This window comes from Myiozetetes cayanensis, unplaced genomic scaffold, assembly GCF_022539395.1.
Source record: "Myiozetetes cayanensis isolate MyiCay16 unplaced genomic scaffold, myiCay2020 scf6-25, whole genome shotgun sequence".
Taxonomy (NCBI): domain Eukaryota; kingdom Metazoa; phylum Chordata; class Aves; order Passeriformes; family Tyrannidae; genus Myiozetetes; species Myiozetetes cayanensis.
Genome location: NW_026087853.1, coordinates 59711766 through 59738659, shown reverse-complemented (window position 1 = coordinate 59738659; position 26894 = coordinate 59711766). Strand labels below are relative to the sequence as shown.

The window sequence follows — 26894 nt, the reverse complement described above, 5'->3', positions numbered from 1 at the left end:
AACACTCTGTGTCTCTCCAGGCCTTGTTGACACTATTGTAGATGCAGAATCACGAAAAGTGGGCCTCATCTTCTCATGCCTGAAACTGGATTTTCACAGCCACAATTCTATTTTGGAACAGCAACACCAGCAGGTCCTGCTGTGTCTGTCATTCCATGGGCACGAACAAAAATGCATTGAGGAACAGAAAACTTCTTACTTACCCTCATCATCACTCCCCCAAATTGTTCGTGCCACAGGACACCACAAAAATTCCCTTAGGCCACATATTTAAAAATCTTGCAATTTTATTTGCATATAAAGGCCGCTAGATATAATATCACAATAAATTTAAAGAAACAACCGCTTTTCTAAATTCCATTAACAAGGTAACATAAAACAGAACAAAGCTCAATAGCATTTACAGTGGTGGAACAGAAATAACTATCTGCAACAATATTTTGTGCTAGCGAGATTGCATTTACACACAGTGCAAAATAAGAAAAAGGAAATAAAAAAAGACGAGAAGAATATTTAAATATAAAGGACAACTAAGCCTTATTTTATTTAGGCTTGATTGTATCCATTCGACTCTATACATGCCTGAACTACAACAAAGATTTAACTCGGGCTCTTGAAGGCCTTGAGCACTTGGAAAAATGTGTCACATCCTTCATAATTTAGATGTGCTGTACAGCATAATTTTGCAGATGCTATACTGGCAATATTAAATCCTAGCTTAGTTATAATGCACAAAAAATACATATATATATAAATTCATATTTAAAAGGAGTCCGCATTTACATTTTTTTTTTTTTAATTTTTTTTTACTGCATGAAATACCTGCTCTTTGCAGCTTTCACCCCCAGTCTTTTAAAGCTAAAATAATTTAAAAAAGAAACAATAGAAGGCAGATATCACATACAGGCTGTGGCTATCTAGAGCAGTCTTTATAAAGCAGGTAGAGACAAACAACTGAGAAGTCAATTCTCCCCTTGCTGCATTCTACTGTGAACAGAAACAAGTACATGCACACATGTCAAGAGGTAAATGGACCCCAAAATATTGTTTGTGCTACTGAAAAAAAATTGATATAAATGGAGATAAAAAGCTAACATTTAGACCTAGGGAAAAAGAAGACGCTTAAAAAAACCTCAACAATAACATAAGTTGTGCAAATTTGGGTGTTTTTAAATGCTGCCTATTTTTTAGCTTATAATATAATATTAAAATAAGGTCTCTCACTTATTAAAAGAAAGCTTGGCTGTCCTTTTGAGAACACTATAACAATTTACAATGGCAAATTTATTGAAAAACAAAATTCATTTTACAAATTCACAATGCTTCATCAATTTAAAATGAATGCTGCATTTCCAAAAAGCACAACCTCTAACTTTTTCTCCTTGTTTGTTTTGCACCAGCAATTTACAAAAAAAAACAAAAAACAAAACAAAAAATAAACCCCAAAGCCCACCCCAAAACAAAAAAACCCCCACGGTTCCCCCAAAATCCTCCCCACCCCCCCCCGCTCCCCAGCCCCCAATTTCGAAATAAACACATAACTGAATGTTTTATAATTAGAAAATGGCAGTTTATAGACCTTCCCCCGGTTCCAAATGTGCAGTAGTGCTTCAGGATCCTTGAGGGGTCGGGAGGTCGAATATAATCGGGGGGTTGGTGGGCTGGAAGCTGACCGTGCACGTCGAGGCGTTGATGTACGTCGTGTACCCGTCTGTCATGATGCCATAACCTGTGTGGGGACAACAGGGGCAAAACCACACATGTCCTTTTTTCTAATTACTTAATTAGCGAGCTGCAGTCAGAAGAAAAAGACCAATCAGAAGCAAAAGATTCGGAAGTAACTTTTGGTTTAGTCATACAACACCCCCTCTCTGGGAAACGACCCCAACCCTGTAAGCTCTCCTTATTATCCAGTTCCTCCTCACAGGATTGCCAAGGTGGTGTTCATGCTGGCTCCTGATACCTCAGAAACTCATCAGCAGGTTAAAAATACACACATACACATTTTCAGGCTGTCCAGGGAAGCTCTGTCCCTGGAAGTGTTCAAGGCCAGGTTGGATGGGGATTGGAGCAAGCTGGTCTAGTAGAAGGTGTCCTTGCCCCTGGCAGAGGGTCTGGAATGAGATGATCTTCAAGGTCCTTCCCAACCCAAACCATTTTATGACTCCACAATATATATACACACACACATATATATATACACACACATATATATATTTTTCTAAACTATTTCTACAAAAATGTGTGTATTTTCAGCTGACATCCACAAAAAAAGCGAAACAAAGAAGCTTGGGAAAAAAAAACAAACCAAAAACTTGAAAATGTATTTGGCACCAAATGTACTTGAAAAAATAATTTTGAAAACCCCCAGAGTTTCACAGAGGAACAATGTTTTTCTTTTAAGCCATTATGATACAGTACAGATCACTGCTGTCTGAAAGCTAAGATAAATACAGCTACCCACAGTGCCTATCAGAAAGAATAATCACTTCAGAATTGCTGCACTGTCCACCTGTATTACTTTATTTATTTAGAATGGCAATTTTGATTTAGATCGTCTCATGGTGGGAGAAACCTTGTTTGTGGTTGTTCTTGCTTATCAACCAGGGAAAAAACCTGCATTCCCAAAATGTGTGTACAGTCTCCGCTGATTTAAGGGAATGTGGTGCATGTTCATCTCAGCTGGAGTTGGATGAGAATTAATTGAACTGTAAGATAATGCTTTTAACACTTTGCTATTTCTTCCTGTATTGAAACAAGCTGTTCTTACGTCTTCTCTGTAAGTACTAAATGGGATTTTAACTTTTTGTTGTTATTCTTGAAAGAATTTCCTTGAATGCTCACTTTTCATGCGTGCTGCCACCTTTCCTGTGAGATTTAAATGTAGGGTGCTGCACCTGGTTCCTTGGTGCTTTCTCATAATAATGTTCTTGTACATTAAAATATCTTCCTCTCCCACTATTAAATATTATTTCAACCAGAAGATTCACCACTTTATGTGCCTACTAAGGCTGTGGACAATTTACATGTTTTAGCTGGAAGTCTTGCTATATTCACTTATTCTTACTATGCAAGGACTAATATTTATACAACATATCCAATCTTTTCCTAGGTGCATTAAGACTGTTATTTATGCCTCTACACCTAAGGTCATGTCAGCATTCCCAGTATAAACTCTTTATTTGCAGATGCCAGGCATGAAATTCCTCGTAGGGAATCACAAGGGCTTCCAGAAAAACCAACACCACTGGTTGAGAGAGCTGTCCTTTTTTTATTTTCCTTTTATGAAGTCCTCCAAATCTTTAAGCTTATGAAGAACCTAGTTATAGACAATGGAGAAACCTCCAGGGGGAGAATATAAAGCATTTAATGTGTAATTTTGAGTTCCAGGGTCACAAAGTCTTACACTCTCTCTCTCAGGCAGAACTCCTCGTGTTTGTCTCTCAGCCACATGAAAGCTATGAAATTGTATTAAATATTTAAGTATCTCCAGAATGTATTTAATCTCTCAGCCTCTTCCACTGCCACAAACCGAGCTCATTGTTTCTGAAGCTTCACACTCTGCCTCTCCTGGCACTGACAGTGGGGAAATATCTCTCCTAAAACATGAGACTCCTGGAGGGTAACACACAGAGCACAGACTGTGTTACAGGGTGCTTTTAGAAATGTATGCACAGCGAGTTCTGGCAATGCCTCCTGATGCCTGACTCAAGATGCCCTCCTTTCTGCTTCTCCTTTTGCACTGAGGGAGGTGAGCTGAGACAGTGAGCTGCCTTTGATTTTCTTTTCTCTCTAGCACCTTTCTTAGCTCCTGCATTTACAGTAAGGGGGATAATTTTCATTTTGGCTTGCAAGTGTGAGGAATCTCATCTGCTTCTCTAACCAAGTTTGTCAAAACTTGAATTGCTTTCAAATAACCTGCACAGAACAACCTTTGCACAGTGAGAGATGTAGGTGGCTAAATGTAGCACACACTCCCGAAACAGTCTGCTTTAATTCTGGCAGAGATTTACGAAGTGCTGTGCACGCAACCACTTCCCTCAGCTCCTTCCCTGCTTTAGTCCAATATGCCACTATCCATCCACTGCAACACACCATCAAAATGTGCTCCTTGAAATCCGCCTGAGGTCGAAGTGGGGAGCAGTACTGCTCCTTACCTTCATGAATCCCACCGAAGACGTGGAGTTTGGGCCTCACTCGCCTCTGCACTGTGTTCAACAGCTCCACACAACCCACTCTCTGCAGCTCCTTTGGAACCCAGTCTCGAAAACCTGAAGGCAAAATGCAATCAATACTGTTAATTTTGTCTATTCAGGTAAGGTCTCACGTAGCCTTTCAGGAAGTCATAATTCACAGAAGGTTTATTACATTATCTCTAGTCATAACCTCTCCATTAAAGCACACAATGGCTTTTAAGAAATGTTTCACTGTCACTTTTGTCTTCCTTAAGATTTCCTCCTTTCATCTGCGTTAATATTTTTCTGGATGTGATTTGTTTTTTTTTTAAACCATAGGTTTAAACTCATCTTCCACCTTGAAACCCCGGGACATTTATTCCTGGCACTGTTGCAGATTTTTCTTCCCTTTCCCCTGGCTCTTGGAGCACTCAGCTTCCCGAGCCAGCTGCGTGGTTATTCCAGAACCGAAATGGTTCTGCATATGTGATTGCCTCCCTTAATATTTACTTACTAAGTAAATAAGTAAACAATAAATATTTATTTAGAAAGCAGTATTTTGTCAATATTACCATACAGGCTGAGACCTAAAGCCCCTCATTTTAGGCACAGTGCTAACACCTAGTCTGTGTCTGTAGTTAAGATACAGCGCCAACCTCTTAAAATGGAACTTTATTATCTCCATCAAACACGAAATTTAAGTATGCTTATTCAATTAAAGCACTCCTTAGTGTCTGCAGCATCACAGTGCTTCTGTATGAACCCAATTCAGAGCAGATGGATTAACAACCCATTTAAAACAGCACCCATGAAACATTATAAACATGCTTGCAGGGTTTTTTTTTTTTTTGCTTCTTTGGGAAAATAAACTGATTAAGAGAGTGCTGTTCAAAGCACTGGTTTGCAATATGGGCTGGCTCCAAAGTCAGTGGATGCTGCATCCCTGTTTTAACACAGCAGCAAGGTGGGAGATCCAGTAAGGCTAAAGCGAATTTGCAGATCACCTTACAATGTTCTCTAAGCAGTATTAAAAAAAAAAGCAACCAGAACATAAAAGGAGCAGTAATTACACTGGTGAAAAAACTTTCAGGACTTTTTTTTTTCCCCTTAGCTTTGCTTAGATTGCTGACTCTAAACCTAATTGTGGTGCAAAACATAAGCGTGCACTAATTCCTGACTCCACGGTCACCAAGAAGCTCTGTGAGATCACTGAGCCAGCCTGGAAGCATTTAAAATGCTGCTTTGTAATGGCACCATGCAATTCTTAGCAGTTTTTTACTATATTCACAACCATCTCAGAAGTCAGTGACTTCGTGTGACTTGTGTGATGATCTGACCCCTTGGACTGCTAGAGCTTACTAAAACCCTGACAACAATCACGAGAAGGGTAATGAAAAGTGCCACACTTCCTTATCCTGGTAAGTCATATTTATAAAAGACAGATGCTCAGCTGTAAACCCCCCTGAAATACTTAAAATGCAGTCCTAGACTGCTTGCCACATGTGTCTTACAGAAAAGCAGGAACTAACATGTGATACTGTCTCCTGGGGTACAGGATAGAGGAAAAATAGTGGGGCTTTTCAAGTGGTTTTAGTGTGGGCTTTAATGACTTCAGACATGCCAAAACTGAGTGCTCCTGTCTCTGCTAAATGAGTATCCTCGTGTCTTTCTGAGACCATCACAACTTAGTTTAGATCTCACAAGCTAAAATGGAGATCAGTGAATTACTCACAGTGACAAGGCAAGCAAAATTCGACTAAATGAGAAACTTTTAGCTACCCAATGAGAAAACAAATTATTAATTCCTAGACTGGTGCTTACCCATCATTAGTTCAAGAAAGGAACAATTATCTAAGAACATAATTTTATTCCTCCACAAATTTTTTAGAAGCCAATTAATACCTTGAAAACTACTGTCACGTATTCTACGTTTACAAGGACTTTATCAAGGAGAATATGTGATTGCATACTCCTAAACTCCTGACTGCTTACTCTCAAGCCTTAAAGTAACATGTCATTGTGGTGAGAAAAGTTTTCCAAAGTTTTAGTCAATCTCTAAAAAAAAACATATGGGATTGGAAACTGCTTGTCAGATGAATACTGTTCTTAAATAAAATGTCAAACTATAATGATTATTGAGTCAGGTATTTGACCTTCCCTAGCTTGAATTTAACAAAAAATTTAAGTTTTTTATTGAAATTCAATAGATCAGCTAAGCCTAATCATCATTTTTCCACTTCTTCCAAAAAGGCTTTTAATCCATAGTTTTGAGTTTGGTTGCAATTACAGTATAGCTTAGAGCATTATTAATTTTGCTTATTCTGAAAGTAAAATTCTCATGCAAAAAAAAAAAAAAAATCACACAGAGCTTTTGTTTCACTTACCAAGGGGAGGTCCATGTGTCATTAGTATATCAATTCCCTCAGGAATAAGGTTCCACTTGTCTAGCAAAGACTGACCTCTGGGTAGATTAAAGCCCCATCCATTAAACCATGGTGTCCTTTGGGGGAAAATAAGACAAACTGCATCACTGCAACATAAAAACCTCTTTCCTTTTCCAATTTTTTTCCCAAATTAAACCAATTTCTGTGCTTCAGAGATTACTTGCAGACAGCCTTTTTGAAGGGGATGCCTCTAAAACACACCGATGCAAAAACTTACATACATTAATGTATATGTTTGAATTTAGATTAATATCTGATGCTATTTTTGTACTTTTCAGAGTATTCAGCCCTGGGGGCATTTACTCGCTAGAGGGAAAGGGAAAAATGTTAGAATAACACATGTTAGAATAGCTTTTTTTCCCCCCAAAGTTTGGGCATGTTTGAACATAAGAACCCCTTCCTCACGCTAATTACCAAAACAAGCAAAAAATTTCCAAAGCTTTTTGGAGGCAAATATCAATTTCTCACAGCACAGGGCAGCAGTAAGTAACTGCTCAACAAGATGCACGAGGTGACACCATCTGTGCTATGGTGTCTTCACTAAACTCAAACTTGCTCCTTTCAGCACTTTCAATACCAAATTACTGTCACCTATCTTGTTTTGGAACTCCTGAGCCTCCTAAAGATCTCCACCACACAGTGTTTAACCCTCCTGACGACTTTTTAAAAAAAGAGATCTTACAATTTAAAATTCATTTACCGTTTCTAAAGGAAAAGTGATATTCTCAGTCTTCTCTGCCATTGCATTGTTCTGAGACACTGGTTTAACCAACAATCCCAGCCTTTAGCAGTGATAAATGGACCTTCTAGGACCACAGGTATATCACAATAAAGCCTTTTCTTATCCAATAGGTACACACAGCAATTCTTCTGAAGAGATACTGTAATATTTGTATCTGTTACTAATGAATTTTATACAGCTGTTAGTATTGCACTAATTTTAAGGGGTTTCAGCCACGTGTGCGTTTCTGAGAGCTCAGGCAAGAGATTTAGACTTCATTTTCTAGGTAGGAAACTCCTGTCCTAGCCCTAGTCATTTGGGGGCATCTTTCTGAGAGTTCAAGCTACTCCTGAAGTCTCTGTACTGCAGTTCTGAAAAGAGAAAACAAAAACTGGGGCCGAAAACCAACCACAAACCAAGCCTGAAGAAAACTGTACCTGTTATAGAGAGAGAGAGATCATTACAGCCCTATGTAATTTCATTATGTAACCTGCCTCCTCCGCCCTCTAAATTATTCATTTTTTCCAGCCTCAAATACGCATTAAAGCGGGAACGTCCCGCTGAGATTGCGCCTCTAATTTTTATTTCTTTTTTTTTGTAATTAAAGCACTTTGTTTTCCCGAGACAATGCTTTGACCAATGAAGATTACACCCCGTTATATGGATGATCTGCATTCCTGACAGTCGGCAGTATGGAAAAACAGCAGGCGCTGCTAATATAGGGGCAGGGAGGTCACTGGTGCCTTAGTAACAAATAATAGACATATCCCATGCAGTCCTACTGAACTAACACTTCTACTCCACTCACACAGGAACTCATTCAAGCCAGCAGACTTCCTGAATGAACACTGACAAAAGGTAGGGAAATCAGACGTTGGTCAAACATTTTATGTGAGCTGAAGGTTGTGTCTTAGCTTTGACTAAATCACAAGAACTTTCTGCTTTTGTGGGATTGACCTTCCTGAGACATGTATCTGAATTTCCTTTCCTACAGAACTCCTGTGTTTTAACATACCTAAGTTATTGTAGCCTCCAAGGCTGCAGTTAAAAGTTAAAATATTGTTTGGCTAAACATTCAGCTGCTTAAAAAAAAGAAACAACAAACGCACAGAGAACAGTGTCGGACTTTTCACTGTCAATTAATGATTCTTTCCCCACTTGCACTTCTCCCGAAGATAAGACTGTAGTTATTACACCATAGTTAAACCTGAAACATGAAACCACATCTGTGATTTCCTCTGGAGCTCTTTGGAGACTACAACCACAGAAGAAGTTGGATTTGTCTGCAGGTTTTTTATTTTCTTCTGAAGCACTGTGTAAGGAGGAGGGGAATCTGAACTCAAATATATTCCTCATTCACCAACTTCCGTAATTAGCTGCGACTAACAGGCCTCGCATGGGAATCCACTTGCAAGAAAACTTTCAAGAAACCTTCCTGATTATGCAGCATGTGCACAAAAAAAAGATGGTCAAGTGCTTACTTAATACATTAAAGATTTGCAAACAAAATGAATAAATCAAGGAGAAGGGCAGGCATGACTGGAAGAACACCTGGGTTACAGATTGAGGCTTCAGGCATTTAAAACACAGAGGTACTGGATAGGGATATTTTACTCCCATTAATGCCGTGTTTTGCGTACGTAAGAGTTAAATACAGTCACTCTCAACTTCTAAATGTTTTAGAAGGAAAAAAAACTTGTGCACGACGTTAGGTGCCTTCTGCAACATATTTTCAAGCTGATTACTCACTGTGAGAAACCACTTCCCATCTAGGAAGAAATGCCTGTAATGAACTTTGGCTGCACCGTCAGGGTTTAAGCCCAGCTGGCAACCAAGCACCACGCGGCCTCTCCCTCACTCCCTCCTCCCCGTGGGATGGGAAAGAGAATTCGGAAGGGTAAAAGCACATACACCCACCTGTGGTAACCTCTAATCAGGTGCAAATAATTAGCAAAGGCTCCTTGGTCATTAGTAGCCATATTTCAGATCCGACCTGAATTTCTTTCCTACGGAGCTCTGAGTAAAAGCCATTTCAGTTAACTCATAAAACATCACGTTCTTCATTTTTAAGTACCGCTGGCAAGAGCAGAGAGATATCAACTATTGAATGATGCCACGAGGGAGGCGTAGACGGAAAACCCCCAGGGATTGGTAATGAGAGATTACAAACGATTTTGTCATTTTACGTTTGATGGACCAGAACACGTCCTCACATCCCCGTGCCCCGGCGTGTGCAGGGGGAACCTAATTGAGCCCGCGCTCGTCAGGACCACGCCACACTCCACAGCCTCCTTCACACGCCATCAAACCCTCACGATAACTCCCGATCCCCGGCTCACCTGACAGCTCAGCCCTCGCCCGACTGCAAAAGCTTCCTGATCGTTTAGGGATAGCAGCCCTGCTGGCACCAGATGTGACACAGGGAATATCCTCGCGAAAGGCAGACACCTGGCCCGTCCCCACTCTCCTACACAGGAATCCCCGCGGATCCCCCTCCACCTGGCATTTTGGAAGCTACGTTTTCTGCAATTAAAACTTGAGTGCTTATGCAGGAGGCTGCAAATTATCTTCACACCTTGTGCTGCAAGAGATGCGGACGTGACTTGACACGATGCCAGGAGGGAGGGAATCTTAAGCTTCACAGCAAGAACCCACTCTCCTTTTACAGGTGCACTGGGAGAACCCCTGGAGAAGACACACAAATCCATCTGCTTTTATCATCAGAGAGCTGCCTCTTCAGCAGGTGACTGGATCTCCCTTCGCCCAAGTGAACACCGTATGGTTTTATCAAAACCCAAAACGAACCAAAGCCAACCCACAACAAAAGCTCAGTCATGGAGCATTATTTCATGACCAAAAAATCACAACTGCTCTTTGCTGTGCTCCTCAGAAGCAACAACTGAGGGAACAGGAGACACAAGGCCGTGGCCAAGTTCATCCAGGCGACACAGAAATTTCAAATCCTTCTGCAACTTTAATGTTTTTAAAGGATGGTATCTCCTAAAACCTACTTTCATCTCTTCTCTGGTTCATGAATTTAATTACCTGATCCTCTAGAGTTCAACAACTCAAAAGGTAACTGTACAGTGAGACCTTCTAGATTCAGATTCTCCTCTTAACTCCACCAGCAAATCCATTTATTTCAATAGTTACTTCTAAACAGGATTAGAAAAAATAAATTATCTCGTGGTTCTTTAATCCCATGTATTCATTCATTTTTAAGGCTACCCAGTCTTTGAGGAAAGCTTCAATTTTATCCTTAATCCAATGAGCAAAGTGCATGGGAGGCAAAAATCTCATTCTGCCTCTTTCCACAGGATAACAGCCAAGGGAGTGTCTAAAAGGCATCACAGCAGGAAAGCGCTTCCACACAACCAATAACAGTAATGAAACGCTCTTTTTTTTTTTTTCTGCTTTCAAACCGAACACACAGACCTGGCTTGGGAGGGAGAGCCACAGTTCCAGCAGCAGAACAAAAACAGTGGGACAGGACACAGACACACACTCCCAGACTTGCTCAGCTGCAGGACCGTCCTACAAACGCGTCCCCAAAGCATCTACTCCGGTGCTGGGCGAAAGCTGCGGCCCCGCCGTGGAGTAGCAGAGAGAAAACCGCAAAGAGAGGAGGAAGGGAGGGGGGGGAAGAGTGACCTTTGTGCAGGGAGAAGAAAAAGCCTTTCAATCCCCTCCCTCCGCCCCGCACAAGTGTTTGCCAGGGCCGGGCAGCCCGCACGTGCCGGTGCCGCTCCGTCAATGGACAGAGCGTGCCCACTGGGAATACACAAACAGGGACTGCCAGGGAGAAGGGGAAGGAGGAGAGCGTGTGTAATCACGGAGACAAAAGGCTGAGCAGGGCAAGTGCACAGTGTAATGAGGAAGCACGTTTTACAAGAGCTTCTGTTAAGGCTCTGAAGCTTGCCTTCGGTGCCTTGTTAAGCTCCTTCTCGCAGTCAATGTTCAAATGCTTTTTTTCCACAGTGTAACAGCTATCGGGAGATGGTAAATTATTTTCCAAACATGCTCATCCTGTGTAATGTTGCTATACCAGTAAGAGGCCCAGCCTGGGGGCTCGAGCTGTATGTCATTCCCACTGAGCACTCAGTGTCCCGTTTAGAAAGTGAGGGCAATAATACACAACCAAAAGAATAAACCATGAGGTCTGGTTCCTTGGGATTTTGCTTACCCTGCATCTTTTAAACAGCTGAAGCTCTCACAAAAGTGGATTATCAGTATTGCCATTATGTTAGCCATGTTACTGTGTGTGTTATCTCCTTATTACCAGCCTGGCCTCGAGTCTGGAAGTCTCTAAAACACGGTCCTGCTATTTATACAAAGGTAGAAAAACCTGAACCCTCAACAGCTGCTGGTAGTTTGTTTTGTTTTGTAGCTTTTCTCTCTCTTTCACTTACAGTCTATAACCTCTAAACGCTGGTCATCCAAATGACAAAGCATTTGAGAAGCACAAACCCCTGTCATCCAGCACAAATCCCTGTTTGAATCTGTGAGAGCTACGAAAGGAAAGAAAAATCCAGGACCTTTCCTGCTACCACTGCCACTTCTGTGAACACCTTTCGGTTATTTCACTTCTCTGATGGTCCAAACCAACCACTGGTATCTTCTATCCTGTGTCTTGAGTGGTTAGTGATCCTTTCTGGCAGAGGATTGTCCACTCAGTTCACGTGTTTTGTGTTAACTATACCAGAGCAGCACAGACAACATTTAAGGAAACTCATCTGCGGGGAAGATGTGTCTTAACAAAAATAAAATGGAAAGAAGTTGAGTAAAGAAACACAAGGGTTTAAGGCACTTGAGAGCAAAGGAGCAGACAGGCAGGAGGTTGAAATGCCAGTAATGGCACAGAGGATCACAAAACACTGAGGACAGCAGGAGGCAGAGCACAGGTGTAAAGAACACACAGAGGAGCAGAGGAGTGGACTCCACCAGGAACCCAGTGGGTACCAGAAGGGAGTAGATGAATTTCTCAAGTTTATGATCCATACAACCTTTGCTTAAGCACTGGAATTGCTCATCAAAGAGGAAATCTCCTCCAAACCTTCTGAGGCTTTCCAATCCCTAACTGCATTGCAATTATTTTATTTAGGGCTTTACTTAATGAGATCTGGGAAATATTTTAATATCCCCAAAATACGAAAATAATTCAAACTTGACTCAAGGGCTAATTTCATTCTACTTTTAAAAAGAACAGGATTACAAAGGCCTTACTAACAGAAGCAAGTATTAAACCTTACATATTTCTGTGCTGCATTAAGTTGAGGATGGCTTGACCTGGTGTAAGCTAGGACCAGCTTTAAATGGATCCATACATTAAGTACACTGCATTTCCCCACATGGCAGTGGAAGCACTGTGGCAGCACCTCAGACCTATGGAGTGCCATCCTGGACTGACTTGTAAAACTGCTTTTCATTCCAGAGTGGGCACAGTGTGTCCTTCATTCCCACACTGCATGGGAATGTGCAGGGTACATGCACACGTGCCTTTGAAGTGTCAAAGGATGCTGCAGTACTGAAAAGAGCTTAAATGCCTCAAATTCTTACAGTAGAATTTTGTGGTTTTCATAGAAACACAGAGAATCCTAGATTATCTATCGAAAGGAAGGAGTTCTCTGGTCCTGAAGCTCGCCATAACATCAACTGAATGTCCATTCTGAGGGACACGCCAGGGGAAAGAGGAAACAAAAGGGGAAAAAACCAGAGCTGTCTGAAATTTTGATTCAGTTTTGCTCAAGAACTGTGCATGTTAAAGAATGATGCTTGGATCCTTGTTTTCTTACAGTAACCGTGATCATAATATGCTGGTTGTGTTGCATCTCAATTTTCTGCATTCCTCTTATTACCCGTGCAGGAAATGTAAACTGACAAAGTTTCTACCTCAAGTCAGTCTGGAAGAGGCTCTTACTCACAGCCCTGCTTCTGTGATGACAACACAAATTAAAGTAGAGCCAAAAATAAGAAAAAAGGTAAAGACATCTCCCTCAAAACACTATGTTGCATTCAATCCACTGGGGAAGTCTGTGTGTGTGACACGTAAAAAAGCTGAATCTGTACAGGTGTAATTACAACCAGTAGCTTCTGTTAAATATTTTACACATTTATAAAAGCAGCATTTGGAAAGTATTAACAGTCTGCTTTTAAAACAAGTAAGCTACATTTCAGTGAAGTATGAAACATATGTTGCCAGATATAAGTCAGTATAACAAATAAAATATTCCCAAGTAGTCATGCCTGCCTGCCCTATTAGTGAATTTGGTTCTTGGTCCTAGGAAACAGCCTCTAGATATGTCAATTACTTGGAATGCTCCTTAAACAGAATTCTTTAGCATCTCTAGAGTCTCTGTAGTTCCTCCAAAAGCTTATGCTGGTCAGTGAACACGACTGCTTGTTCATGAATTAATGCCACAAACCAGAGGCATTCCAGATACATGTTTTTATGTAGCATTTCAGCACCTGTAGGAAGGTTTACATCTGCAGCCTGTACTGCATAACCTGGAAAGGTGTGTGTTCCCCCAGAGGATGAATTTTGGCCAGGGACTCCTTAAGAGCCACTGAACCAACGTACCAGTTCACTGCTGCCACAGCCCCCCATGCGCCGTCCTCAGGCACAGAATCACAGAATATTCTGAGCTGGAAGGCACCCACAAGGATCATCAAAGCCCAAGTCCTGGCCCTGCACAGGACCAGCCCCAAGAGTCACACCATGTGCATGAGAATGTTGTTGGAACACCTGAACTGTGTCAGGCTTGGTGCTGTGACCACTGCCCTGGGGAGCCTGTTCAGTGCCCAGCCACCCTCTGGGTGAAGAACCTTCTTCTAATATCCAACCTAACCTATCTAATATCCAACCTGACATACTTCAGGCCATTCCCTGGGGTCCTGTCACTGGTCCCCACAGAGATCAGTGCCTGCCCCTCCCCTGCCCCTCACGAGGAAGTTGTAACTGCAGTGAGGTCTCCCCTCAGTCTCCTCCAGGCTCAACACACCAAGTGCCCTCAGCTGCTCCTCACACGGCTTCCCCTCAAGGCCCTTCACCGTCCTTGTTGCCCTTTTTGGATGCTCTCCAATAGCTCAATGTGCACCCGGGGTTGCCCCATCCCAGGTGCAGAATCCGGCACTTGCCCTCCCTAAACTTCCTACAACTGGTCCATGTACCAGCTCCAGCTCTTGCAGGCCCTATCCCTTCAAATCCTGACTAACAAATCAGGGAGAACACTCGGTGATGTCACTGCCTCTGTAAGCAGAGTCACAAACCCCAGCCTCAGATGATGGAATAAAAACAGCAGCTGGGCTACCTGAAAGGAAGTCACTTTTCTCCCTCCGCTGCTCTCTGAAGATAATCCTCTGAAAATAAGAGACTTGCTGTTTTATGCTTCAGGAGGACCTACAAGATATCACCTCTGTTTAGAGCCACCTTAAGAGGGCAACCCATCACCACTACTCTGAGCTCTCAGAGTGGACTTAAATCAGACCCAAATTTTGCTCTTCTTCTTGCATTGCTTTAGAGCTTTCCACGTGACACACTTCCACTCCTTAGCACACAGCATCAAGAAAAAAAGGTTTTCTTTTTTTTTTTTTTGGTGGTTGTGCTTGTATGATGTGAATGTCTCAGTTGCCCGTGCTTTTCCTGATTTAACTTCAGAAGTAGCAAACTGGGTTTGTTGTTTCTGAACGGTAAAAAAAAAAAAGAAAAACAACAACCAACAACAAAAAACCCCACTAAAAACAACCAACCAACAAAAAAACCCTCACTAAGCACAAACCTACATCACAATCACAGGAACTTGAAGGCTTTCAAAAACTCTTTCAAGTGTTTTACAAGTAATAAATAATTCAGGCTCAGAACAGTCTAGATAGAGCATTGTTTAAAGAGGTATTGTGTAGGAACTAGGTTGGCCACACCAAGAATAAATTTGCCAGAATATATGCCTAAATCACTTGCTTAAGGCGAATCAGATGGTAGACACAGAACGTTCCTCTCCATGATTTTCACTATTAGTCTTTACTAATAAGTCCATTATTCTTATCTACTCTGATGACTTAAAATCAGACACTGAGATCACATATTGTCAGATGGTGCTGCTTATCTATAAGGGCCATTACTACTTTTATTTATGTTTTTCTCAAAACACTGCCTAGCATTCCTCAAGAAGAAACTGAAACTCTACAGAATGCCTGGCAGGAAAACCAAACAAGGCTCACATGTATTAAGTCTTCCAGGCACACACAGACCACAGCATTTAACTGTAGGAACTTGTAACATAATCTTCTGTATATTTACAGAAAAGAATGGAAACAGTTAAGTTATAATTAGGTCACAGGATATTCCCAGCATTTCTTGTTTGTTTGAAGTCTGTGCTACCTTCTGTTCCAGCTTATTCTTGAAGGTGGATGCAAAGTTGCTTACCCTCACTAACCATATGAAAACTAAGAGTTTCCAGTGTCACAACACATGCTTAGCTGGCATTTAGGTACAGAATAAAATATCATGGCTGGACCTTAAGACATAATACTGGTTTACTATTTAATTATAAACTTTAGGAAATGTCATTTCTTTAAAAGCAGTGCAGATTTTGCTCGTTTTCTTCACTTATTACAGCCCTTTGCTTTGTGCAGAATTTTAACATCTGGCATACTCCAAATTTCACCTTTCCTGAAAACCATGATCCTACTTTGGAGCCTGCAGGAAGGGAAACTTAGCGACTCATGTCCTGTCTTCATCAAAAAACACAGATACTTCATTTGTCAAATTCTCTCAACCAAGAAACTTTTTTTTAGAGTCATCTGGAGAAAGGGAGATGATTATGGATCTCAAAATGCCTATCACACCTCCTTCTCAGCTCAGGAAGCCTCAGGAGACTTGTATGCAAGCAAAGTTCACACATACAACAAATCCTATACCTGATATTACACGCATACAATGTGTGCACATGTGTAAATATATGTATAAATATACCTCTGTCTCCTGCTGCTCTGCTTGTATCAAGGAACCTGATAAATAACTTGCAGAAATGGCACAATGCACTGCCAAAGCAATGAGAACTCCAACTTGAGCACGACCCCAGCAATGCAAGCAAACATTTTCAGGTGATTACCTGGAGGAGCTGTCTTAGGTATGAGCCAATTTAGCAAATCAATTAAAGTAATGCAGTTACTTGATCAACAGATGAACACAAAGGGGAAAAAAATGACATAAGAGATTGAAGGAAAACCATGAGGGTCGTGAAAAAAAGCAGAAGCTGCTGAAAAGAGAGCGTTTGGTATCACAGGGGTAAACAGAGCATTATTTTAATTGGAAAGGATCTGTTTAAGCAATGGGTCAACCACTTTTGTTCCCTTCAAAGTTATTAAACGAGGAACTCAGATTACATGCAGGTCATTTACACAACACTTAATTTTAGCCTCTCCCACCTTCGTGCTGTCCGTCCTTTCAATGAGGTTTGTGGGAGATGCAGATTACCACAGACTGAATGAGCGTTACTTTGACTCTTCTGGTGAAAAAAACCTAATACTAATAAAGCAGTATTTCTAATAATAGAGCAATTAGAAACCAATGTAAAAAAATTTTTACGTCTGATCAACACAATGCCATTCATGCTCTTTACAGTTCTCACCTTGAGGGAGAGGATTTGATCCCTACATCCCTCTGAGGCCACATGCAACACCTAATTCCTCTCAAGAGAGTACTGATGGAATACAATTATGTGGAAGCAAACAGCAGAAGAAAAAGAGGTAGGGAAGGTGTCTTTCTCAGTGACCACCAATCAAAACTCCTAGGTTTTATGTAAAGCCCAAGTTGCCTCCCAGTGGATTGCAATGTAGTTCAAAAGCCTCCCCACAGCCAGATGACAAAACTGCTTCTCTTGGAACCACAAAGCAGCAGCTCAGTCAGAGGCACCATCCAGTGGGCAACAGTCACCATTTCTGGTGCTACAAAACACAGAATCACAGAATACTTTGGGTTGGAAGGGACATTAAGGATCATTTAGTTCCAAACCCCCTGCCATGGGCAGGGACACCTCCCACGAGACCAGGTTGCTCAGAGCCCCATCCGGCCTGGCCTTGAAGAATTCCAGGGATGGGGCATCCACAGCTTCTCTGGGCAACCTGTGCCAGCATCTCATCACCCTCACAGCAAAGAACTTCTTCCTTATATCTAACCTAAACCTGACCTCTGTCAATTGGAAGCCATTCCCCCTTGTCCTATCACTACATCCTCTTGCAAAAAGTCCCTCTACAACTTTCTTGTAGCCCCTTCAGGCACTGGGAGGCTGCTGGAAGGTCATCCCAGAGCCTTTTCTTCTCCAGGCTGAACAATCCCAGCTTTCTCAGACTGCACAGGAGAGCTGCTCCAGCCATGCTGTAGTTTCCCAGTGATGTATTCGCCCTTTGGGATCGTATACAACTCATATTTTTAAAAAAATACACGTTCAGAGAAAAGTTGTGAGCTCATATTAACAAGTTCTCACTTGAAGTAAATTTTTTTACTGATGAGTTACCAGCCTATGAACTGGTGGTTTATAATAGAAAGGCAGACTGACATTTAAAGAGAGTGGCACTAGAATAATGGCTTTACATTAGTATTTTATGGGAGGCTGAATAACCACAGAGTTAACATACTGTATTTTCTGGCAATAAAAAATCCTTTGAAAAACAAAAGGTCATTTTATTTGATAATGTAAATGAATTAGATTTGTATTGTACGGCCAAGAGAGTAAGGGAAAGATTAATTCTTAGAGGAGAAGTCAATATATCAGGATGGCCAGGATGGGTTTGGTTTTAATTCTTTAAGCATGTTGTAAAGCCTGTGGTTCATAACCCACAGCCATATATTGCTGTACACTGGAGGTTTTAATATGGGCCTCGGACTTCAGCCTGATCTGATAAAAATCTGAAACCTGCAGCAGGCCATTATGTGGGCAAACTATTCATTTTATATTCACCTCCTTGTCGTGTCAGTGCAGAGGTCATCTAAAGAGGGGGCCTAATTAATCAAACTGTCAGAGCCGATGAGGAGGAGCATGTTAATGGGACTTTTATTTCACCCAGGAAAGCAGTGGCCTGACAGGAACCAGAAAATATGGCCCTGATGTTGCTGTTTATTAGCAGTGCTGAGATCAGTGGTAATAGGTGCCAAGCAGCCTATGTTTGATAAAGCACTGCATGTCAAGAACCTGCACCCACTAGAAATGAGACTGACAAGAGGCAGGAATCGCCGCATATTGATGGCTGCTGAGAGCAGGTACGGCTGGCACGTGCTGTGATCACAAAACCTGAACCTGCACAGGACACACTTCTTTCTTCAAAAGTGAAAAAAACACAAACAAAACCAGAACAACAAAACTAAACCAAAACAAAACCCAACAAACTAAACAAAACACAAACCCCAAACCAAACTACCCTTCGCCCTCAAATACCAAAAACCCACCAGCTATTTTCCTGCACCTTAAGGTGAGGCTTTGCAATGTTTAGCCCCTATTTGTTTCCCCTAATAGGCAAGCACAGCAGCACCAGCATAGAAAAACCCCTAAAATTGGAACAAGAGTGCTCAACTTGAAGGATTGCCTTGACAGGAGCTCATGGTGGTGTAAGGCCAGCACATCAGTCTGACACCTCTGATACACTCTGAGAGAGCTGTCAGGATTGTAAATGGTCTAAGACTGGCATAAGAGCTGAGAGTGACTGACCCAGACCAATACAGGAGTTGCACCAGATGAAGGAAGCCCAGCACAGGCACAAGTCAGGTCTGTGCCCCTCTAGCCCGTGCTAGATCAGGCACTCAGTGAGTTCAACCCTTTTGTCCCCACAAAACACAGTGATCACGCTAAAATAAACACAGTGAAGATCAAATTTCTTACCCAAAGCCATTCCTCCAAAACTGATGGTTCTTAGCACAAAGTGCATGCCCATAGCAAAGAAGAAAACAAGCATATCTAAAAGGGAGTGAGTGGGAGATCGAAGAGATGCTCACCGTTTTTGAAGGGCACTGGACTCATTTTAGCAGCAGCCCATAGCATTTGCTGTGTGGGTGACATATGCAAAATTTTAAATTAATTATTTTAGTAATGCACCCCTACATGATTTCTCAGTCTGCAATGCATTTTATACTTCAGGCCATGGCTTTATAATTAACTACTTTCTGAAGCCATTTTAATTAATTTTTTTCCCCCCTCAACACCATTATTTCCAAATGAATAGAGAGCTAACATTAAATAGCCTTCTAAATAGAGAGCTACAGGGATCTACTCTTGTAGGATAAAGCACTTGGAATCACGCCCCGAGCAGCGCCCCTGGAAAGGTTTAAGCAGCTGAAAGGAAATGTGCTGCCAAAGGGAAACCTTGGACACTGACAGGGCATGTAAGTCCCTGGCTAAGTCAAAATTCTTCTCGGTGGAAGAGGAAAGCTATTGTGTTTATGGCTGCTGCCATGGATCCAAATATCCTCATCCTGAATTATCTTGTTCTTTTCTTGCCCGAGAACGCTCTATTGTCTGCATCTTCCTCTTAAAGCCAGCAGTACTAAAATTGGAATTGAGAGATGCAGAACCAAGTTGTGTGCCTCTCACTGGGATGAGTCAGCCTCCTGGGCTGCTGCTCCATCCCAGAGCTCTCAGAGGGGCTGTGGGAAAGGCAGGAGCCTGGGATAGTCCTGCCTTCTGCACTGGGAACAGCTGTCCCTTGCAAGTGGACCAGCACAATTCCACCTGCAAAGGCTAGAGAGGCATGTTTACAGTATGGTATTTTTTCTTTGTTAGCAAAAACCACTTGGAAAACCTCCTGCCTCTCTCCTGAGTCTTCCCTGTTCTTCCCTGCCACAGGCACCGCTCTCTTCTGGTGGGACTGATGAGCCTGGGATGAAATCTCTGACAACAATCCAAATCTGATAAAACTGGAAGATCTTTTCGGTTATTTGGCTTCACAGGATTCAAGTCATCAAGCAGCCCAAATATGGGACTGGAGAATGGTAGCACTGGGCTCAGGACTGGTTACTCAGGGCGGGAACTGCTTCTCTGAAGGCAAAACTCGCTTAAAGCTTCCATCAAATTACAGCTTTAAAGAGAACAATGCACTCCTACCATAAAAGAAATATATGAAGAATAATAAAGACACTCTTCCTGCCCTAATCTTCTGCTGCTGACAATGCTCTTTTGAACGGTTAAAATGATATTTATTTTCCCTTTCAGTTTCATACTTTCTAATCTAAACATAAGGCACACCTCCTATACTTCACAGAAAATACATTAGATTGAAAATAAATGCAGAAAGCTAAAATGTGGTTAAAATAACCACGTTCTGGAGCTTTAGGTGGCTGTTTTCACAGCTGCAAGAAAAATAAAAAGCTGAAGGGTAAAATTTTAGTGGTTATGAGACTCATTTTTACATTTCTCAGTGGCAGTAGTGTTAAAATCATTAAAGTCAGCTCACTGTTAGCAAATGAAGTAGCAGAAAACTTTGGAACTATGCTGAGTGTCTTTTAAAAGAGTATTAAAGAGGATGTTCTGTCATTGACAGTGTATTACTTGGCCATCACCATAGTATTTTATCAATGTTAGGATTTTATTACCTATATTGTACTATTAGTTTATTGGAGGGGAGGTCTGAATTTTTTGTAATGTCACACACCTTCCTTTGCAGTCTTGGTGTAGTCAGAGTACGACCACACAACTATTGCTTCAAAGGCTTTGTAAGATTGTATTCTTTAAACTGCCTGCCTCCCTTCATGGAGATATCGCTCTTATTTCGAAACAAAAGAAAATCTGCACGTTAATCTCAATGACATTGCTACAGGAACCTTATTTACAGTATGATTAAAAAATGGTCCTTTCTTGCAGCCTCATTAAATCTAAGCCTCATTTAACTACCAGGACATTTTTACAATGGGTTTACTGACATACCATGATAAATGTCTGTATAACATCCTTCAACAATAGCCCCGACTACAGCCATAACCACAATGTGTATAAACACTGCATCAGTCCTCACAATGCGCTGTCCTGAATAGTAGGAAGTGAAGTAACACCAAACACATTTTTACTAACCCCCCACGTCTCCAAAACCTGTGTTTTGCTTTAGGTTTTTTTCATTGGTTTCTCTTTTGTTTGTGTTTGTGTTTTTTTTTTTTTTTGGGGGGGCTGCTTTGTTTTGCCTCCTCAGCGGGAAAAGAAACACTCCCCCTAAAATGATGAGGATTAAGACGTTAAACTTTTAAAATATTACAGGACCCTTTGAAATTTTGACCTAGGCAGAAAGGTTTCCTGAAATTTGATTCTGTAGAGATAAAAGGGTTGGCAGCTGGATGAAAGCAGCCCTACCCTTTTTTTTTTTCCATGTCAGAGAAATGAATGGAAGGGCTTATGAATACATGTAACTCACCCACTCAGGAGCCACGCTGGTGCCTGTTTGTCCTGAAAATATCAGTGTTAGGTTACTGTGCAAAGCAACACAACTGAGCCAGCATCAACTCAATCCATGAGAACAATGAGGGCCAGAAGAAGGTTTTTGGAGATTTAACAAATTTTTCAAATTTTGAGGTAACGCAAGGAATTAAAAGACATTTCTATGGGAATCATTCTCTCAAAACACCTTTATAAATGGTTAGCCACTGTAACTTGCTTTTCCAAGGCACAGAGATCAGGAGTGCCAGAATCGTACAACAAACTAAAGCTGAACAGGCTCCAATGCTTTCCTGTTCATGGTTAGCCTCTGATTTAATTTCACATCGAGTGGTATCACAAAGCTGGACACGGTAAACCTACAGTATTTTCACTGGAGACCGAGGTCTGACATTCTGTCTAAATGAAATTTCCCAGTTGTCCCAAACACTTTTCATCTTATTTCCATGCTAGCAGCTCGAAATGTCACTATGTATTGCCACAATGACAGATGAGCAAAGGCACAAGAAAGCAAGAGAGTTGCTTTCTCCCATGAACCACGCCTGGCAAATGTGAAAATTCACTTGTGCCCCTGGCTCCTGGCCCACTCCCAGGCACTGAGGGTAACACAGGGGTAAGCTCTGCAATGCAGGCTGAAATACAAAGCATGAGTTAAAAAAAAAAACTTTCTATGCATGTATACACATACATTGTTAAAAAACACCACCAAGGGTCAAACCTTGTGAATATTTTTTACTTTATTACCACAGGCTATAACATCCTGATGGCAATAAACATCCTGAGATATAGAAGACTGAGTCATGTGGCCATAATACATATTTTGTGTGGATTAATAGTCTGAGGCTAAGATGGCATTGGTAAAAAAATAAAGAAAACATCCTTCAAAAAAACACATGCTTAAGAGATGATGCCTCCTGCTCACGGGGATTTCAGAAACTTTCAGTGGCAGTGGGGAGAAGACCACAGTAACATTTCTCATTGCCATAACTTATTCATTTCTATTAACTATAATGAATTGTTCTAAGGACAATTTCCAGACCAAACTGTGAGATAGGGTTTCTCTTCTCTGAGTCTCTTTTTCTCACTGTAGTGAAATAATTAATCTTCTGCCTCTAAAAGGCAACTCCTTTCCATAAGCCTGTTCATGTCATAGATCTGGCATTTTGACTAGCACAATAAAACCCAGAGGTCACCACGGCCTCTCTTATAAGCGTTAGGAAACAAACTTTTTAGTAAAAGGTGGAGTAAAAAAAAATCGAGTTCTGCACCACATTTGGGCTAGATTCCCCCGAAGATGTAAATCTATACAACTATTTTCTCTCAAAGTACAACACTGAGGCCCCAAATGGTCAGAAACTTCCATGACTGAGATGATACAAATGAGATATACAATATTTTGGGGATATATTTTCAGAGCTCAATAGTGAAATCCATCTGAAACCTTCCTCTTCCAGGGATGCAGGAGGTTACACTTGCCCCCAGGAGACCCATTTCCTCAGCTTACCACTCCTTTGCTGCAGCTGGGAGAAAGAAGGGAAAAAGGCAAGCAGAAGACTCCAGTGGTTAAAAAAACTTCCTCAGAGAGTTCTCCTTCAGGAGGCATGAACTAAGTACTCTTTAAAAAACTAAACAAAAAACTAGAATAGATTAGCCTCAATGTCTCCTGCACACCAGGCCAGTAACTCTAAGCACTCATGCAGACATGCACATCTATGCAACCTAGCCCTAGGTATTTTTTCACACATACTTACATACTTTTATAAACTTTTACATGCTACACAATTACAATCAAGAAAAAAAGCTGTACAAAAAACATTGAGCGTGATTTGGCACGTTCCAGTAATTTAACGTACCTGCATTTCAAAACACACAACTCCTTATCAAACCTCCTCTATCAAGTGTCAGGGCAGTTACAAAGGGAAGAGCGGTATTTAATTTTCTGTTTCTGCCTAGCTGCTTAATTGCAACTTGTATTTGGCTAGATGAATTAGCAGAGTGTTTAGAGCACGAGCTAAGGCTGGCTGTCATCAGGAATGAGTTTTCCACAGTGCTTAAAGATTTCGAGTGATTAAACCACTGTCATGACATCCTTGCAGAGGTAGATCTATTTCTTACAGTGCATCAGGAACAAATAAGACCCTGTTCAGTGCATGCAAGTCCACCAATGCATGAGTCCTTGTCAGCTAAATTTAGGCATTCAGGAGTCAAATGTTTGGTACAAGCTATTTTTCCCTGGCTCCTTTTATGGGTCATGGAGAGAGACAAGTCCCTTTTGTAAAGGGTACAACTAGTCCACAGGTCAATGCTTAAAGCAACTGGGATGGATTGCAGGTGCTGCTTTCTGTCCCCTTTAAAGAAAAAAAAAAAAAGGGAGCTGAGGAACTCTTGCTTATCTTCAATTTGTAAATCTAAATCAAAAAAAAAAAAAGCCATCAAACCTCCAAAACCCCAAAAATTTACTGTACCTTAAGGGACACTGTACATTATATAAAATAAAACTTCTGCAAAAATGTGATGAGATAGGTGTTTGTTCACATGAGCATGCATGTATATATACAGCATATAAAATCTGACACCTAAAATATATATATATATCAACTTCTGGCAATATTGAAAACCCTTCAGCATGTTCCTTCTTTGAAAGTGTGCAAGGCTTCTAAGAAGGCAACTGTGATACTGCTTTTAAGCTATTTTAGTAAGGGCCCTTGACAAGCTTCACATAAAATATTCAGCATTGATGCTTTCAAGTCCACACAATTCAACTTAAAAAACTCTCCTTCTTCAGCCCACATTGTAAATAGGTTTATTATAAAGGTGGCATGTGGATTAGATGCTTTTCCTTACCCTTCCCATCTGCCTTCCTAAAGCGTGATTGTATTGGGCTGCACCACAAACTCAAGCAAAAATAAATAAAAAAAGATTTCCTTTTAGAATTAAAATAATTTATTTGAGGTTGTAATCGGTTTTAAGAAATTTGGAACAATTTCACGTGATGTTTCAAATCGTTATGTTTACATCTCCAACAAGTAACTGTGCAGCTGAAAAGCAGCTGGAATTAAAAGGCTCCTTTATTTATTTAGTCCTGTAGTACGAGACTTTATTGGTCACGCCTTTATTGGGAAGAATTTGCCTTCTGAACCAACTTTTGAAATTACATCCTGGCTTTGCAGAACTGAGGAGCCAATGCTATTGATTTCAGAGGGAGCTGACTTTCGTCCCTAATCTTTTATTTTTGTCTGAATAACGAACCAATAACCTGCTCCGTGTAAGGAAGTTCTTTTATGCCCTTTGCAGGCACAAAGCAAAAAGCCATTTTCAATTTCTTACAGGCCTAGAGACTCCAATGTGTTTTTCTAACCTATTTAAGGTGCCCAAGCTGGCATCAAGATGGAGCCACGGTTGAGCCTGCACGTTGTATTTCTTAATGTAAAAATCTGCAGCCCTGAATCGGGCAGAATTCCAAGTACAGTATTTAAATTTTTCTCATCTGTTGCCTAAGAACTTCAGGATCAAACACACGATTTAAAGCCCACTGAGATCAGTGGGAAAATCCTATTGGCTTCAATGAGCTTTGGGTGAGACTCAGAGGACCACAGTCAGACAGTTATCTAGGGCCCAAAAACGCATCTAGGGAGCTCTATGCCAGGTTTTGCAGCTCAGCATCAGAACTCCTGGTTATCTCAGTTCTCCTCTCAACTTTTCTACATTCCAATCCTGAACTATACTAGTATTTTCTTTATTTGAAAATCTGTTGTGTCTTTTTTGCTCTCCTTCCCTCCCCACTGCTGTGCTTGGTACATTTGGGAATTTTGGGAATTTCATCCTTGACAACAGAACTTCATGATAAAACAGAGACCAATAACACTTTTAACTTCTACTGGTGTTATGCAAAGACATTTTAACTGCTCTTGAACTCAAGCTATAGGAAATGGTGATTTCAGACTGGGCTTGATATGGTCATTGACATATTTCCTATAAATATTTTAGATGGTAATTCTGCTCTTCCCAAAGAGAAAATGACTTAATTATCAGAGCCTTCTGCTCACACTATTCATGGGAACAGATACACTTTTTAGCACATTTAAAGATATTAAATTATGAAAACCAGTTCACGCAGGGTAACTATCAGAGATAATTATTTGATAGTTCATTATGATGACCACAGTACATTTCTTTATAATAAGTGCCATGTGTTATACCCTGATACCAAAATCAGATACTACTTCACGGCCAAAAAAAGTCTCCTTTGGCACTAGCAGATGGAAAATCACTGCAACCTGTTAATCCAGTCCTGTTCCAACCCAGACCTGCTTCTCTTTGTTGTATCAATATTGCACAGCCACCACAATCAGTTGCCTTGTCCAAAGCCTCCTGGTCAGCCTGCTGCCTCACTGCACAGGGGTAAATATTATTTGCCATTCTCTTATGTTTTATAATAATCCACCATTTAACCTTGAAACACGTCTTTACCAAAGCCTCCACAAGCACAATGTCTCTCTTCAGCTGGAGAATACCAGGCATACAACACAAGGTTTATACAGGAACTTCTGCTTGACTGCAAAATATATCAAAACACAGTGACAGAGTCATTTACAGAGACTGAAACTTCATCTCCCACTGAAAGGAGGAGAGGTCTTCCCAACGATTTCAAAGCGTAGCAAGATTTAACTGAGATGAATATTGGCAACACATTTACTGCAGAGTTATTGCAAAACTCATTCCATTAATGATAATGATACGAAAACATTGGAAATCCATGAAGGTACAATCAGAAAGACCAATGCTCACTGGAGTCAATGCAAAGATGGAAGTAAGCTCTTACTTTGCTTACAAAGCACCACCTTCTTTAGAGTCAGTAAAATTTTACACAAAGGATTAGGGGCATGCTACCAATTATTTACATAAAATCCCCACAGAATAAAACGAAAAAGAGTAAATATGAATGGTGAAAAACACAGTGAGGAAGCGGACAGAGACCCAAGATCATTTTTCCACAAACTCACACAATCACTGACACTCGTTCAGGGGAAGCTGCTTGTAACAAATGAAAGTTTTCACACCCAAATTTGCAGGGTGGATTCCTCTCCCGACCGGGAGCCACAGAGCAGCAGCACGAAATGATCTTCTGCTCTGAGCCTGAGGAGCTCCC

The 26894-nt window shown here is 41.1% G+C and overlaps 1 protein-coding gene across 1 annotated transcript in view; it reads right to left on the bottom strand.

The window, feature by feature from the left end:
• Positions 1 to 1516: 1516 nt before the first annotated feature.
• MPPED2 (metallophosphoesterase domain containing 2) overlaps positions 1517 to 26894 on the bottom strand; it is a 99387-nt gene continuing 74009 nt past the window's right edge. The window contains exons 5-7 of the mRNA XM_050335237.1: positions 6560 to 6675; positions 4158 to 4271; positions 1517 to 1729 (exon numbers count right to left, since the gene is read on the bottom strand). Coding sequence (XP_050191194.1) covers positions 1611 to 1729; positions 4158 to 4271; positions 6560 to 6675 — 349 coding nt within the window. The 3' untranslated portion in view covers positions 1517 to 1610. The remainder of the gene's footprint in view (positions 1730 to 4157; positions 4272 to 6559; positions 6676 to 26894) is intronic.